Source organism: Excalfactoria chinensis, chromosome 17 (assembly GCF_039878825.1).
Source record: "Excalfactoria chinensis isolate bCotChi1 chromosome 17, bCotChi1.hap2, whole genome shotgun sequence".
In the NCBI taxonomy this organism is placed as follows: Eukaryota; Metazoa; Chordata; class Aves; order Galliformes; family Phasianidae; genus Excalfactoria; species Excalfactoria chinensis.
In genome coordinates, this window is record NC_092841.1 from 6843949 (window position 1) to 6859948 (window position 16000).

At 41.5% G+C, this 16000-nt stretch overlaps 1 protein-coding gene across 1 annotated transcript; it reads left to right on the forward strand.

Moving 5' to 3' along the window:
- Positions 1 to 7696: 7696 nt before the first annotated feature.
- Positions 7697 to 13114, forward strand: APOH (apolipoprotein H). Its single transcript, XM_072351650.1, has 8 exons — positions 7697 to 7855; positions 8001 to 8177; positions 8512 to 8608; positions 9749 to 9825; positions 10457 to 10645; positions 11188 to 11367; positions 11825 to 12022; positions 12723 to 13114. The coding sequence occupies exons 1-8, from the start codon at positions 7720 to 7722 to the stop codon at positions 12791 to 12793; spliced, it is 1125 nt and encodes a 374-aa protein (XP_072207751.1). The 5' UTR covers positions 7697 to 7719; the 3' UTR covers positions 12794 to 13114.
- The last annotated feature ends 2886 nt before the right edge of the window (positions 13115 to 16000 follow it).

The following is a 16000-nucleotide window of genomic DNA, read 5'->3' on the forward strand; positions in this document are numbered from 1 at the left end:
ACCCTCTCTTGTGCCAGCCAAACAAGAGCGCCTCTATTATTGTGTTTAGAGAAACATGGCACACAGGTTCAAAGGAAACAAAGTAGGTGGTTCTTGTGATAGACAATGGGCCCCTGGAATCCTTGCCCAGCAGAACCAAGCACGAGGATTGGCACTGATGCAGGAGGCTGCCATGCGCGTGGGGGAGGGCAAACATCTTTGGGAAAGAAGGTCAGGTGTTGTTAACCACAGGCCAGGAGCTTCCACAGAGTGAAAGCAGTCAGCTGCCAGATGATGAAATGTCATCCTCAATCTCTTCTTCTTTTTTCCCAGTTGTTTTGGTGCAAAATGTTAACTGTGGGGTTTAAATTAACGGGTTAAAGGAGCTCTGGTAGCTTCTGTAAATACAATGCTTTGAATAGTAAAATCTGTCCTTCAAAAACATGTAGAAGAGCAGTGCCTACACCAGCCTGAAGCTTTTCTGTGATCTGTTGTTATTCTGGGTGTGCTTTCTGACCCTAAAAGGACAAGCAACTTATTCTGTACTGCTGGCGTACTGCAAAGCATCTGCTTTGGGTACAGACTGGCACATCTAGACAATGTCAGGGCAACAGCTACAGCTTCTTTGTGTTGTTTATGGGCTGTGTGGTGTCATCTCACTGACACCAAAGTAAAAGAGAAATATCCCATTAGTTCGATGCGAACAGCCAAGTGCAGTGTATCTTCCACAGAATTCAAACAAATATTCTATTGGAAGGGATGATAATTTTGTACAAGCAAGCTTATTTCACCGAGCAAATATGAGATGTAAACAGACACTACACATTGTGCTTCAAATCATTATTTCTGACAGCTGAGCATCACTTATCACAGGTGTAAGAAACAGCGACTTACATGTCACAGTTGGTTTATTCTAGAGAATGACTGTGAGAGGAAAACAAAACCTATCAGCTGGAGTATACAGGATATGCCCTTCTTTGTGTGCCACCATTATGTTATGACACGTTGACAGGGAGAAAGCCCAATGCTGTTTCCAATGGCAAGATTTCCAATTGTTCCAGGTCCGGCTGCGCTCTGCACAAGTGTTTACACTTCTGGAAACACTAATAATGGAAATGACAGGAGTCTGGCTGGGCAAACACAGCTTTACAATATTTGTTTAATTTAGAGGAGCTGAAAAGAGAAAAGCCTGGTGCACAAAGCGAGCTGACATTCATTTAAGAAGGAAAAATTTCAGAATACCAAAGTGTCAGTTGAATGAAAAATGAAGTGTGGGAAACCTCTCTGTCCTGAAGACACAGTGAGAAGAAGGGCTCTGGGAGTGTGCAGTGATCATTTGATTCCCCACTGGAATTTTCATTTTCCAAAGCAAACAAACAAAAAGCCCAACAGGAACTGTCCTTTAAAGACAGCAGAGTCTATTTTTGGTCTTTTAATCCAGTATTGTGGATTAAAGACTGAAAAGATTAGCAGCCTAATACATATCATAACAAGGGAACATCTCTTTAGGTTGCATTAAGTATGTCCCATGCTACCATTCAGTTCCACAAGGCGTGGTGACCTTAATAGCTCAGAGCTGCTGCTTGCAAGAATACAAAATGCTACAGATGTTCTTCCTGTGTGAACTACATTCAAAACCAGCTTTGTTCCAGACAATATCATTTTAAAACCAAACACCCGCAGTGCTGCTAAGGAAGAAGAATGACAGGACATCCCTTGCCCGGGTGCCAGGGGATTTTGTTCCAGCCATACTCTCATGTTGGTGAGATATGAGCTGGGCAGGCAGCTCCCTTCAGAAAGGCTTGGAGACAACTTGAACAGTGGGTTAATATTACTGAACTTGACTACTTTGATGTCCATGCAAAAATAAAATGATCCCCTTGTTACTGAATCCATGCTTAGATGACACGGGGTGGGAAACACGAGGCTATTTACAGAAATACAGATAACAATGAAATAAACGGAAGCAGCAAAGATGTGCATGTGCTGAGTATTTTCAACTTGTATGAGAAATATTAAGCACTTCATAGACCTGCCCTTTCCACAGCATTTGTGCATCTTCTCCCTTCAGAACTTCACTTTATGAGAATGTCACTGGTCTCAGCACTGGACACACTGGAATATCTGCAATTCCATTTCATTGCCAAAATGTTGACAATGTCTTTGTGTCTTCATGTGTGATGAGTAGAGAAAGAAAACTGACCTCTGTTATATACTTTTAACCATAAAAAACACCTAACAGCACTAGGATCCATGTTTCCAGAGACACACGTGCATGTGGAGGTTGGTAACATGCTACATAGGTAGCTACATTTTCCAAAGAACCCAGTATGACAAAAACTTACTTGAATAAGGCGAGCACTTTGGAAAGCATGACCTTCATTTAGTTGTCCAAATAGAATTTAAGCCCTTCTGAAAATCTGATTCCAGTTATCGATACCGGGCCCTTCAAAACATGCTTCCTCTTAGAGACGCTGTGCCCTGGATTTATTGCTGGAGACGGGAGGCTGTCACAAACTGAAATTAGTTTATTGATATCTTCATACTGTCTAATGGTCCATACAATAAAAGCGCCGTGCTGCTTGGTACGAGATCAGTCTGTGAACAGGATCCAGACGCAGGATAATGAGATGTCAGGAGCAGCAGACGCAGACCACATCAAGGAGCTGAAACAGCCGCAGGAGTTTCGTGTGGAACATCTAGCACAGGGCAAACTGATCTTCCCTATCACATTAGCACTAAACTCACTTCAGTTTATATATTCAAGAAAACTTCAAATTCAGCTTCTACAGGTCGAAGGCCTTAACCTGGATCCAATGTTTTATGAAATTTCCAGTTCTGAGATTTTTCAGTTTTTTTCAGACAACACTGAAGTGGGAAGAATTCTCCTTTTGGAGTAAATCTGCCGAGAGAACCAGACTAAAAACATACCAGGAAATATTACAGTCAATTATTTGTGTTGACTAACAAAGATTTGGCACAAATTTCTAGTCTTGTTATGTTGTTAATTCCATATGACTTGATTCAAGTTAGGCATAAAAACAGTGATGAAATCCCCTATGAACTCCCCCATGAAGCACTGAGGAGCCCCATTATTGATCCTCTTATCTGTCATTTGGATAACCGAAGAATGGCAGTAAGTAAATCTGGCGTTAGTTGGGCTTTCTGATAGTACTATGGTGATGTGCCAAGGGAGGCAGAGGCAGCATAAAAGCGCTCTCATTTACCCATAGAAGTCCTCATCAGAGCGATGGAGTCATTCTGGGATGGAAGCTCACAAGGATTGCTCCACTGGATTGCAAAGTGGTGAAACGTTAATGGTGTTCCTGATGTACTGGAAGCACAAAGTGCATCCCTGCTGCACTGTGCTTCTCCAGGAGAACCCGTGTGAGATCCTGACTGGGGCTGAACTCTCCCCAGCTTGTAAGCAATAGAACAACCTGAGGCAGTACATTTATATAATGAAGCTCTCATGGAAATCTGACTTCATGGAAAGCAGAAGATTTAATGATGAATGGAATCTAGAAAACATTTTCAAGCTTTGTGAGACAAAATACTGGGTTTGATTTGAGCTGGCTGAGTACCCTGCCTTCTCCAATCTCCCCATTACCCTGGCTGGCCACTGCAGAGTCAAACTCTGATGGAGAACAGTTTGCCCCCAAGACTTCCTATTTCAGCATTCCTGATATAGAAATATAGCACAGGATTCTTTTTAAGAGAAAACTCAGAAAAAATGATCAGAGGAACAGACTGTTTTACAATATTTGTGTTGCAGTACAACTGTGAGAGATTCTCTGGATTTTCTGTGCAGGAAATGAGAAGGCGGAGAGGAGGAAGTGGCTTTAAAATACTCTCTGGTTTTGTACAACTTGAGTTGAATGTATGTGAAAAATGGAACATCTCTGTGCAATGGCACAGACCTGCTCAGACCTGGGAAAGTGCTCCTGCCAGCTCACCAGCAGCTCAGGTTAATACAGGAACAGGTATTCGAATACCACACCTCCTGTAAAGTGCTGGATGCTTAAAGAGACCTGAGGTCTGGGACTGAAATAATAACTATTTCACTAACTTCTGTTACTGAAATCAAAGTGCCATTTAACCCTAAATTATGTTACTATTTTCAGAAGTTCCACAGGCGTTGTTTACTTTTGATGTCAGCAAGACGTCCTTCCAGGTCAGTGTAAATTACCACGTGTTTACTTTCAGCAGGTAGGGAACATTGACTGGAAAACTAATTCAGTGCAGATGGATCTTGGCTTCTGGCTGGTTGAATATTTTGCTAAGCATGAATACATAAAGCTAAATTATCTACACAGCTCTATATTAAATATTAAATGGAACCACTATTTAGGAAATAGCCTCAGCTTGGCCAGAACTAAATGTAATTATTTTTCTTTAAGGCTGGAAATGATGCAGTTTACCTTCTTACATTTGTTATCTCTTCAGTGCTATGGAGCACTCCAATATCGGATGTATTGAGTGGAGGTGATAAAACTGTTTGTGCAGAGCATAAATGAACTTTGAACAAATATTAATAGAACTATCACAGCAACACGAAGGGCAATGATTGGACTTGCAACTTAACACCTGCTTCCATACAGGAGCATGGAGTCAGCCGTGAACCATCTGACCATCATCTCCTCATACTCCAGAGAGAGCAGTGGGCACACACACCTACAAACCCAGTGATGGACGTGTGAAACAAAAAGAACAGCAAGAAATAATCTGGAATCTGAGTGTCTCCTCTTTGTAGGATAAAGATGATGTTGTTGGTCCAAGCACAGCTCCAAACCCAGCTTTCATGCCAGAGAGAGAGGATCTCACTAAGGGGATGCTGGCACAAAAGGAGAAGTGCATTCAATCTCTTTAATATTTTATCTCAGTGTCCTTAAGCAATACATTCTGTGTGATGTGAGAAACATCTGCATTTTGAACTGACTGCGCTATATCACGCATTTTATGGTTGAAGAACACTCCTTGGGAATGGTGGGTGACATGACCCAACACATCACCCAGAAGGACAGACTGCCAGCAGCAGAGGTGTGACAAATCCTATGAGATCATGAAAACGATAGCATCAGTTGGAGAAGCAGGTGGAGAGATTAAAGGAAAGTCTGGCTCATTAGCTGGGGAGAAGTTACTTTGGTGACCTGACCTCCAGTCTGTCTTGTTCCTGCAAACTTTCTGCAAAATATCTCTAGGAGAGACCATTTCTGCCTGAAAGTCTTTGTCCAGCTTATTATCCTGTGTCCCAATTACCACAATGTATTTTCCTCTTGTCTTGACAGCTCCAGTTGTCCCCTGGTATCAAGTAAGAATGCTTCTATACAGGCTGGTTTTCATCATTTTTCTTTTAGTATCCCTCCATTTCCCCCCTCCCCCAGTTTTTATTTTTTGTTTTAAATTCTTTCATGTTTCCATTTCCACTTTTATGGCTTTGCTGACTTATCCTCTCCCCATCTTTTATTCATTAATGAAACTACTCTGCTCAGTGAGTGATGCTGGGCTCCATCATTAGATTGCTATCATTCCAAACACACACTCTTGATCTCTGCCTTGCTGCCCTTCATATTTCTGCCCAGACAGCACAGCTTCTGCAAAGTTCATTCACACCCCTCCTACACACTCTTCTTTTTGGTTGTGCTAGCACAAAAACGGGTAACAGGATGCTGTGACACTGTTACTGTGCATATTGTGCTAGCCAATATCATCTCAGCGTGTCCTTACACTACTCTGCCCGCAGATAGCATTTCTTCCCTTAGAATATAATACTATTTGTGGTAGAGAACATCAGTCTGCTTTGCATTTATATGGCCACTAACAAAAAGTTCTGCTCTATAACCAGGCTTGTAGGAGCTCGAGTAATAAATAACACATGGATTTGATGAGAAGTTAAATGATAAGAACAATTGCATATTATCAGCAAATACAGAGAGAAAAAGACTGGTTTGTTCATGCTCTGCTGAGGTGAATCCCTCCCATGCAGCTATGGAAGAAGGCACAGTTATTGGCAACATGCATTCTAATGACTCTTACTTCAGAAAAGTATGTCTTCCAAATAAAACACAATACTGGTAGTCACTGTGCAGCTGCATGAAACGCATCCTTCAGTTCTTCTCTTTCAGTTTCATATGCAATTATTCAAAGCTTTATTTCCAGTTTTAGAAGTAGTGAAGTTATTGCACACAACGGATGTTTAAGTGACGTGCAAAGGTCAGTGTGTGCTTTATTCAGCCCAATTTCTGTTATATGACTTCCTCTCAAAGTAGCATAGGAAACTTCGGTTGGAGTTTACAGGTGTGTGTGTGGCACGTGTACGCTGGTACATTCTGCCATCTGCTGAGCACAGTGAGAACTGCTCACGTAGCGTTGAAATGGATTAAATCGTGTCCCTCTATTCTTGTACTATTTTAAACAGAGACATGCAAGCGAAAGAGTAAGCAGATCTGAGAAAGGACATAAGCCAAAGGCAAGAAAGTTCAGCACAGCATAGCAGTGTGTTGGGAAAGGTGAAAAATCTGTCGAGAAAGAAAAGGAAGAAGTAGACTGGGACAAAAGGAGAAATAAGCTGATGTGAAAACAGAAAATCAAGCTTATAGTTTTGGTTGATTTAGAGGTTGTACTTTGCCCTTTGGCACTGTGTATTTGGTAAACATTTTGAGCAAGCCATCCACGTATTTTTATTTCTGATAAGACCAGCATGTTCCTAATTGTTTAATGTTGTGGCTAAAGTCTGCATTTCAAATGCAGAAAGAGAAAATGCATGAAGCAAAAATAAACAGAGTATTTAAGATCACAGCAGGAAGGATCTGACATAACCTAGCTTCTTGTCTGAGCTCCCAGTGTCCCTCACTCCCCCTCACAGGCTGTGAGTCAGCAGGCAAGGAGGATACTGAGATTAGAAACAGCAAACTGTGGGAACAATGATTACACAAATGTTATTTTGGTTGCACTTGAGATGTTCCTGCAATTAAGATCTGCTAAATTAGGAAAAATGCACTGATCGGAGCATCAGTTGATGGTTTTGACTTGATGACCCCAAGTGGCAGAGTCTAAACAAGTTTCTATGCCACCCAAAAACATGATTCGAATCTGAGCTCCTTGTCACAAACTAAGCACAATCCAGACCTATTCTTTCACTTTTCCTGCAGTGCTGGCACTGTGAATAACGGGAGAAGTAGTAAAGCAATGGCCAGCTAGTTATCTGCTAATTGAAAGATGATGACTGGCAACATGAATCAGACAGAACAGGCCCATGGAGTCTGGTGTTACAGGCCAGATCACCATCCAGAATGGACGACCATTAAGCTGGTGTTATTACAGGAGGCCTACAACACCACCAGTGTCACTCCAATGTGAGTCACTTTGATCCTGTGATTCTGTGACTTTGCTTTTAAAATTTTTCTATAACTCTTTCATATATGGAAGAGTACAAGGTCAAGTGAGAAACAAAAGCTTCTCCATGACAGTTCTATTCTTTGATCCAACCATCCTCAGCCTCTACAGGTGCTGAGAAGATAATCTTGTTTCCTCAAAACCATCAGTTCCTGCAGGAGATGCTCTGCAGAACCAGTTGGAGATGAGACATTTTCAGTAGAGACTGTTTGAATCCCTGCATTATGTGCAAGCGCAACATGTGATGGTTGTATCATCCTTTATTCCAGCAACACAAGGACCCTTTTATCTTCTGTTTACTTGGGTGGGAATAAATACAAAGAGTTAATATGTAACCATCCTTTTATGGATGCCTTTATTTTTAAGGGGGGAACCACTGGTCTGAGAGTCACTGGGGAAGCTGGTGGGCTGGCAGCAATGTACTCCCTGGTCCTGCTCCTGTGTGCGGCTGCTCTGACCCACTCTGCTCTTGCAGCAAAAGGTAAGTGCTTTCCACATCCTAACAGCCAGTGCTAACCTGGAGTGTAACTGAGGAAACCCAGAGAAAGAGAATTGATTATGATACAGAAACTTGAATATCTCAAGCTTTCTGCTTTGCTTTTTGTATATTTTCTCCTCTCTTCCAGTCTGTCCCAAGCCACCAGACGTGCTGTTTGCCACAATCAATGTGGTCAAAAATGAGTATAACGTGGGTGAGGAAATTGAATACACCTGCAGGCCGGGGTTTGTCCCCAACAACGGCCAGAGGAAGTACATCTGCCAGCCCACTGGCAGGTGGCCTCTCAACACACTCTTATGCCTACGTAAGTAAGGGCTCATCTCAGTGCTGCTTATACTACAAATGGCATACACTGGTTGACAATATCTGCCTATCAACTGCTATTCATTTTCATCATTTAATTGCATTACAGCTGTTTTCCTCTGACAATCAACTGCAAAATAACTTTTTCATCACAAAAACTTTGAAACTATCATTGCTATGTTCTGATAGACGTATAAAACAGGTTATGAAATGTAGTCCACAGAAGTGGAAAAACATGGAAAGCACTCAGATCCCTTTAAGATTAACCTGTTTCCACTATGCCAGCTTCATGCCTCGTGAAATAATACTATCATTTTTTAAACTTTGATTAACAGCAAAGAGATGTCCCGCCCCTGGCCCCTTGCAGCATGGAACAATTGATTCTAGAGATTTCCACTACCGGAGTTCTTTAAGTTTTTCATGTGATCCAGGGTAAGCACTCCCTTCTTTTGTGCTACTCAGTACAAAATCTAAACCACAGCACTATGCTGTACTATTGCGTCCTGCAGCACTGCAAGCCAAGGAACTTTGGAAATACCACACTAAAATCCACCTGCACTTCAGGGACTTAAAAATGGCATATCTGGGGTCCTTCTCTGTTTAGCTCTGACTATTGTATCCTGGGGCTTTGCTACTCCAAAGCAATGTCTTGCAGACATGAAAACCATGAAAATAGCAGAAATTTTATGCAAAGATTCATGCCAGATCACTTCCCCTTGCTTTTAAAATCCTCTTATTACATCATGAGATGAAATCCTACAGCACAGAAAGGATAATCTCCATCTGAGTCATCATGCTGTCAGGATCTGGAGGCTGAGAAATTTGTTTCCATGTCTTTCTAAGCTCAGTAAATGAAAACATGAGGTTAATCCTAATTTAGTCCCTGGAGCAAATGCACTTTTACTGAAGGCTGCCTCCTGGTTTAGAAATGAGGATGCATTTAAAGAAACATAGTTAAGTTAAATGCAAAATGATATTTGATGGCAGCATGCAGACACTCTGTTTGAGCAAGTAATTAATAAACAGTGCTTACCTGGGAAGATCCTAATCTCTTAGGATCGTAGGATGAAGTTCAGTGAAGAGTTCTAAAACCTCAGTTAACTCCATCTTCTGCAAAACAGACAAGAGAAGGAATAAATTAATTCACCTATGATATCAAATGTAGAAATGGGACTTGAACTGATTTGATTTCACTAATGATAACTTACTAGGGTGCAGCTATGTGATATTGATATGATCGATACAAAATATCTGCAATATTAATCAGTTACAGGAATTATTGTAACATTAAAATAGAATATAGAGTTGAAAGGGAAATACCTTGTTGAATCAAGCATTCTTTCTGGCAATTTCTAATACCTGGATATTAACACATTTTCATGTCTGAGTCTAAACTTCCTTTCGGGTTAGTAAGTGCTTGAATTAGAGAAGGATTCTCTACTATTTCACAACAACTGAAATGCTGTTAAATCTGCATGTGGGCAATGGAAATCTTCACAAAGAACAAACTGATTTCTCTCTGTATAAAAAGGTTCATTAAGCTTTCTGATAACCAGATCTTTTTGTTTACAGTTACACCCTTGTTGGGTCAAGGACGAGCCAATGCATGTCAGATGGCAAGTGGAGTGGAATCCCCCCACAGTGTCAACGTATGTGCTCAGATATCCCAAAAGTACTTTATCCTTATTGTTATTATGGAAGGGCTCCTTTAGATCACTCAAACCTTACTGTTATTATGGAAGGGCTCCTTTAGATCACTCAAAGTTACATACACTCTTCTTCAGAAGCCTCCTATTGCAGTGTTCTAAAAAAGATTAGGAATAATCAAGAAGTAGCTTCTTTATTTAGTTTTAGAGACGTGGATTCTGGTTATAGAGAAATACAGTTTAAAGACCTGTGTGAAAGGCCAGGATGAGGGATGCTATTTACAGCTGAGGGGAAGAGGCTCATCCCTTTAAATTCATTTTCCCTGTGTATAAAAAGAGGACAGCATCATAATTTACAGCTGCTATCCATGTTTTTACTATGACCTGTCCTGCATAGTTTTATGGAAAAAAAAAACACGATACTGCATAACACAGTATAAATAATATAGCAAAAATCATGAATTACACGTGGAAAAGCTCCTGAGACTTTTAACCTGATCTTTTATGTTTTGGTAGCTATACTTCCATAAGGCTCTGTGTTTGTTACTTTAGCTATAAGCAAGTTGCTCCTGTGGTACCAGCAACAATTCAGTTGTTAAGCTTTTCTTTCTAAGAATGCACATTATTTTTCCAGCCGTGACCTGTGCACCTCCCTCACTTCCTGAATTCGGAGTCCTTTCTTACCGCCTCTTAAAGCCTGGGAACATTTCTTACTTCATGGACACAATTGAATTTGAATGTGTACCACCTCTGGCACTTATTGGAAATGAGACAGCAACCTGCCAGGCCAATGGCACCTGGAGCAGCATTCCGGAGTGCAGGGGTGGGTAACTGACTTTCAGCACCAGTGAAACATAACCCTAAAATCGTATGTGTCACCATATAAGAACAACTATTTCACAGAGGAAAAAAAAAGCATATTGTTTGTAAACATACGGCACACTCATTCTGAAAGTCAGAATCATGAATGCGAGGTGATCACTGACAGCATCTGCAAGACTGCACACAAATGGGATTGACAAAATATTTGCTGCAGGTATGAAGGTTGTGCAAACAAGGCTGTGAAACAGCCCCCAGCGTGGAGGCAGCCTGATTGCCCAAGTGTGGGGACACCTCTCTGCTAAATGCTGGCATTCATCTCAGAGGCAGACAACCTCGTCCTTAAGCTAGAGAATCTCACAGTACAACCACAGCAGATGTATTTAAATTCTTTCTTTATTTAATATTTCCCCTGACTGATCTCCCATTCAAGATGCTGAAATGAACCAACATAAGAATTTTACATGCATTTTTGAAGTACATACTGCATCTTTTAGAACTGCAGCGGTGATAAAGCTTTGTTTCTCTTTTGTTGCTGTTCCGCAGCTGTCACTTGTCCTGCTCCCACTGGAATAGAAAATGGGTTCTTAAATTTTGCTGTTCGTAGAACATATCACTACAACGAAAGTGTCAGCTTCAGCTGCCAGTCCAGATACGTGCTGGAGGGACCTAAGCACTCCCGATGTGAGAAGACAGGGAACTGGTCCACAAAGCCATCCTGCAAAGGTACACATATTGAAACCAATTTGACTCCATTTTCCTAAAAGAGCACCACTGACTGTCGATGAGCTACTGCACCTTTGTTTCTTTTCACAAGTAAATTGAAGCTGTGATTTCAAGGCCCTGATAATCTGACTCGCAGCATTCAACATTCTACACTGTGATGTATTGGAACTGGCTCCAATAATCAGACACCAAAAAGTATTATATCTTTCCTGTCCTCTTCCTATTTAATATAGTTAGGAATTTCAATGGGGCTGAGCTTTCACTGGAATTTTTTGCTCCTGTGCACAGGGGTGCAAAGTTCTTCAGTACCATAATATCAGCAGAAGTATTACATATGTGTGGGCCACAGCACTTTTTATGCTCTAATACGAATTTCTTATGGGATCTATTCAAATCACATTTCAAAACAGAGCTGTAACCATCCTTATATGTTGCTTATAACTGGATTCTTTTACAGAGCCATGTAAAATTCCAGTAAAGAAGGCTGTAGTATTATACGAAGGGGAGAAGAAACGAGTTCAGAATGATCTTAAGGAAGGCATCATGCATGGTGAAACTATATCCTTCTACTGCAAGAATAAAGAGAAATCCTGCGCCTACACTGTGCCTGTTCAGTGTGTGGATGGCAATCTCACTCTCCCTTTCTGCTTCAAAGGTAAGAGCTGGGTTAATTTTATCACAGCTGCCTGTCAGTGCCATGGGGCAGTGTCCCAGTTCATCTTCAAGCTGTATTTGACCAGCTGATTCACCTGTCTTGTGCTGAAGTTCATGGGCATTTAGGAAGAAATCCTTCTCCTGCTCCCAAGAGGTGTTAATTAGAGGTGTAGCCCAGCCAAAGGGCCAGAGGTGAAGTGTTCTGGGATTTCACAAATCCTTGGGTCAACTTCTAGAGCCTAGGCCTTGCCTCAGCCCTGGGAGCCTGCCCTGCTTGCTGCCTCTCTGCCGAATTGCCTCCACATTATTTTGACTGCTTCTGATGTTGGGTCAAGAGTTAAAAAGCAGCTGACAGCTATCCCGATGCTGGAGGAACTGGTTCACAGGCACTCTGTTGTTTGGAGTAAATAAAGCGATGGAATAGCAAAGTTTATCAGCAAGAGGAAGTGCTTTGCACCTGTTTTGTCAATATGCTTCGCAAGTGTTTTTTCATTCCTAGGTGAAGGAAGGAACACTGGCTGCCTTCAGGTGGATGTCGCTTAGCTCTTTTTAAAGTAGAAATTAAAATAGTGAATTTCTTCCAGCAGTTTACACCAAGAAAAATTCACTGCTTATCCAGCAGAGCCGTTGAGATGCATCGTTTTCAGCCATTGCACACTGTGAGATTTTAACTCAAGGTCTTAACCTCTTGTTTTCAACAGAGCGTGGCTTCTTTTCAAGTCTTGTTAAGACGGACCCATCAAACATGAAACCGTGCGAAGATTTGAAATGAGTCCAAGAAGTAAAGCAGTACTGAATGTCTAATAGAGACAGATACATGGCTACACAGGACAACTTAAGGCCGCTGAGTGTAAATTCCAGGCAAACATGGGATGTGCTGAGTACACAGTCTCTGCTCTTTTCCCTGCTGCTGTTTTCCAGCCTCCTTCACAAGCTGTGACACATTGTTTCAGCCATTAACTTCCATTTTCTTTCCTCTGCCTCCTTCAGTGTCCCTGCTACACTACTTCTCTTTCAATATTTCCAGCTTTTATGTCATTGTAAATGATCTTTTCAATAGCAACCCCTTCAGAATAAAGTAACTTTTGGCCAATTGCGTGTTCTGATTTAATATCACCTAGACGTCAATCAAACCCTTTAGCTCTTAACTGATTTATAGAAGGTCTTCCTATGAGAAATTAGCTGAGTTGTGATTCCGTTTCCTCTCTCCTGTGATAAGGAGCCAACCTTCAATTATAGATGGACAGAAGTTCATCAGCCTGGGATTTTCCATAATTCAGGCAAGCAAAAAGATGGAGCTTTCCAAACTGTGTTTAATGGCCAAGTATCCAAACACCACTGAAAAACCAACAGCGTCAGATAAAGGATTCTCCTACAGTTCAAAAATATTGCTGAAATTAATAAAACTGTTTCCATTTTCCTGACTTTAACTTTACAAGAAGCTGTTGTTTAAAACAGCAGTTAATGTTTAATGTTGTTTAAATATTATGCAATGTTGCTGGTTCCCTTTTAAAGAAAGAGAACTGTGCACCGTTGAGCAATAATAATGATTTCTGGTCAGTAAGCAGCTTTGAAGTGATCTGTAATTTTCATTTCATTGTAGGAGGATTACTGCTGTGATTGAGTCTAGCAAACCTTGTGCTCACGTCTGTATTTCTACTCAGAAAATACTTAAAATTCTGACTTACTCCCAATGATGGAGGAATATTTGTTGCACTCTTACAATAACTGGTAGTGAAGTGCATGTGATTCTCTCTTCTGCTCTGTGATAAGACACAGAAGTAAGCTACACAGCGAGCAACCTACCTTAGAAATTTGTGAAAGATCCATTTAGCATTAATATCAACACCAAACCAGACCTGTAAGATGCCGAAGCCACCCTTTAAAGGGTATTTGACTTAAAAGCCAAAATATTCATAACCACCTTAAGTACATACACAGATCACCTGGCAGGAACCTATCTGTTTGGAAATCTAGTCTGAACATGGTGTGGGATCTGGATATTCAGGACACCAGCTGAAATACCAAACACAGTTTAATATTAACTTGTCTTTCAGAGTTAAACACTGCGAAGCTGGAATAAATACAGTTCTCCCTGAAATGATTTGTATTTTGCACAAAAACTGTTGCTCCAGGAACATTCAGATTTTTCTAAGCAATGTTAACAAGCTTTCCCAGTTACAGCAGGATGACAACCATCACATCAGCTGGCCCTGCTTCCTAGCTGGATAAGCAGTATTTGACTACTTGAAAGAATCACCCTTAGGAGTCAATGTTCACACGCTGAATTTATTATCTAGTCTCCTAAAGGAGGAAGGATGGGGGAGGGGAGCTGGGGGGGGAGGAAATCTATGACCTGATAAGTCTTTGAAGTAGTGAAGTGTTTGTGAATCACAACTTTTCAGACATGAAAGGTTTGCTTAGAAGGTCTGAAAAATAATGTATTGCAACTAGAGGTGTTCCAAAGGCTGGTATGAGTGAGTGAAACCTGTCATTTTATTTTTTAGATGTTTGAAGGAATGCCGTAAGCTGTGCTCGTGTTACTTGTGGCAACCTGCTGAGACAGTTAGAGAGATAAGAGAATGCGGTACATAAAAGTACCACGTGTTTCACTTAAATGAACATATTTTTACAATTCAAATTGGGAATTAGTTCTGTATTCTGGCTGCGTGATTGAAGTGTTCTATAACAGTATATCCAGAGCTTTCCTTTGGAGGCTATGCATCGTGTCCAGCTGCAGCTTTGGATGAAGACAAGATCACCATCTTTGCCCGAACATTCTGTTTTTCCTTCTTTTTGCACCAAAGTTAAGCGATCGTCACATAAATTCAGGTAGTCTTCAAACTCTGTCTGCTCGAATTGGTATGCAGACCCAGAAACTGGTTCTGTTCCCTCAATAACTTTCTTTTGGAGAACCGGTTCATTTCACTGGTTCTGCACTGACTCACATTCTTTTTCACCAGCAAATATAAGAGCAAATTTTGTTTTTCAAAGAGAAGATGTTTGTGATTAGCATGACAGAGAGGTATTCATCTCTGAAGGCAATCCCTGGATGTGTACCAATGAACAGCATACAAAAGACTTGGCTTAAAAATTCCCTTTTAAAGCAACAAAAAAGGGGTCTGTGGTGGTGAACAGAAATGCAAGACTCACCCTGTTACCCAGCCAATATGCTGCCCTTGAAAAGCCTACCTGGAAAGAGATGTGTTGTTACATCCATCAAACTTCCTATGGCCTGCTCAGTAACAGAACTCTCTCCTCTGTGTTGGACTGACTTGAGCAGATCGGTTTCATTCTGATTACAAAATTCCCACGACAAATCTGGGCATTGTATGTGATGATTCAGAGGCAGAAACTTCAGCACTTCAGCTTTTATTACAAGTCAGTCTCCTGATAGTCTTACTGTGTTGGAAAAATCCATCCATCTATCTATATATTTCCATCTCTTGCTTCTCCATGGGTGCTGCCTCAGCCTCTGCTGGGCCCTCTTGATGTTTTTAATGTGTGTGCACTGTAATGTCCATGGATATATTGTTCAGCCTAGAGAAGAGGAGACTGAAGGTCTCATTGCGGTCAAAGGGGAGTGCATAGGGCAGTGCTAATCTTTGTTTTGATAACAGCAATAGAGCATGAGGGAGCAGTAAAGCTGTGGCAGGCGAAGGCCAGACTGGATAACAGGCAGGCATGGAACAGGTCAGTCTACCATCCATCACTGCATACACAGACAGTAATTCGGCAGCACAGCAGGACCACCTTCCGTTCACACCTTTGCACTCCTAAACCCAGGACTTTATTTTCTACAGCACGTGCCACACAAGCAGAAATACCCACATCCAATTCAGGCGCTGCCCAGCGCTGTCGGAGATGTTCCAGAGCAGCACCATCACCGCTCGCGCCCACACGACGCGCACCGAACCCCCCTTCAGATCAGGCCCGGCCGGACCAGGCCCAGCCGGACCCGTCCCGCCGCACAGCGCGG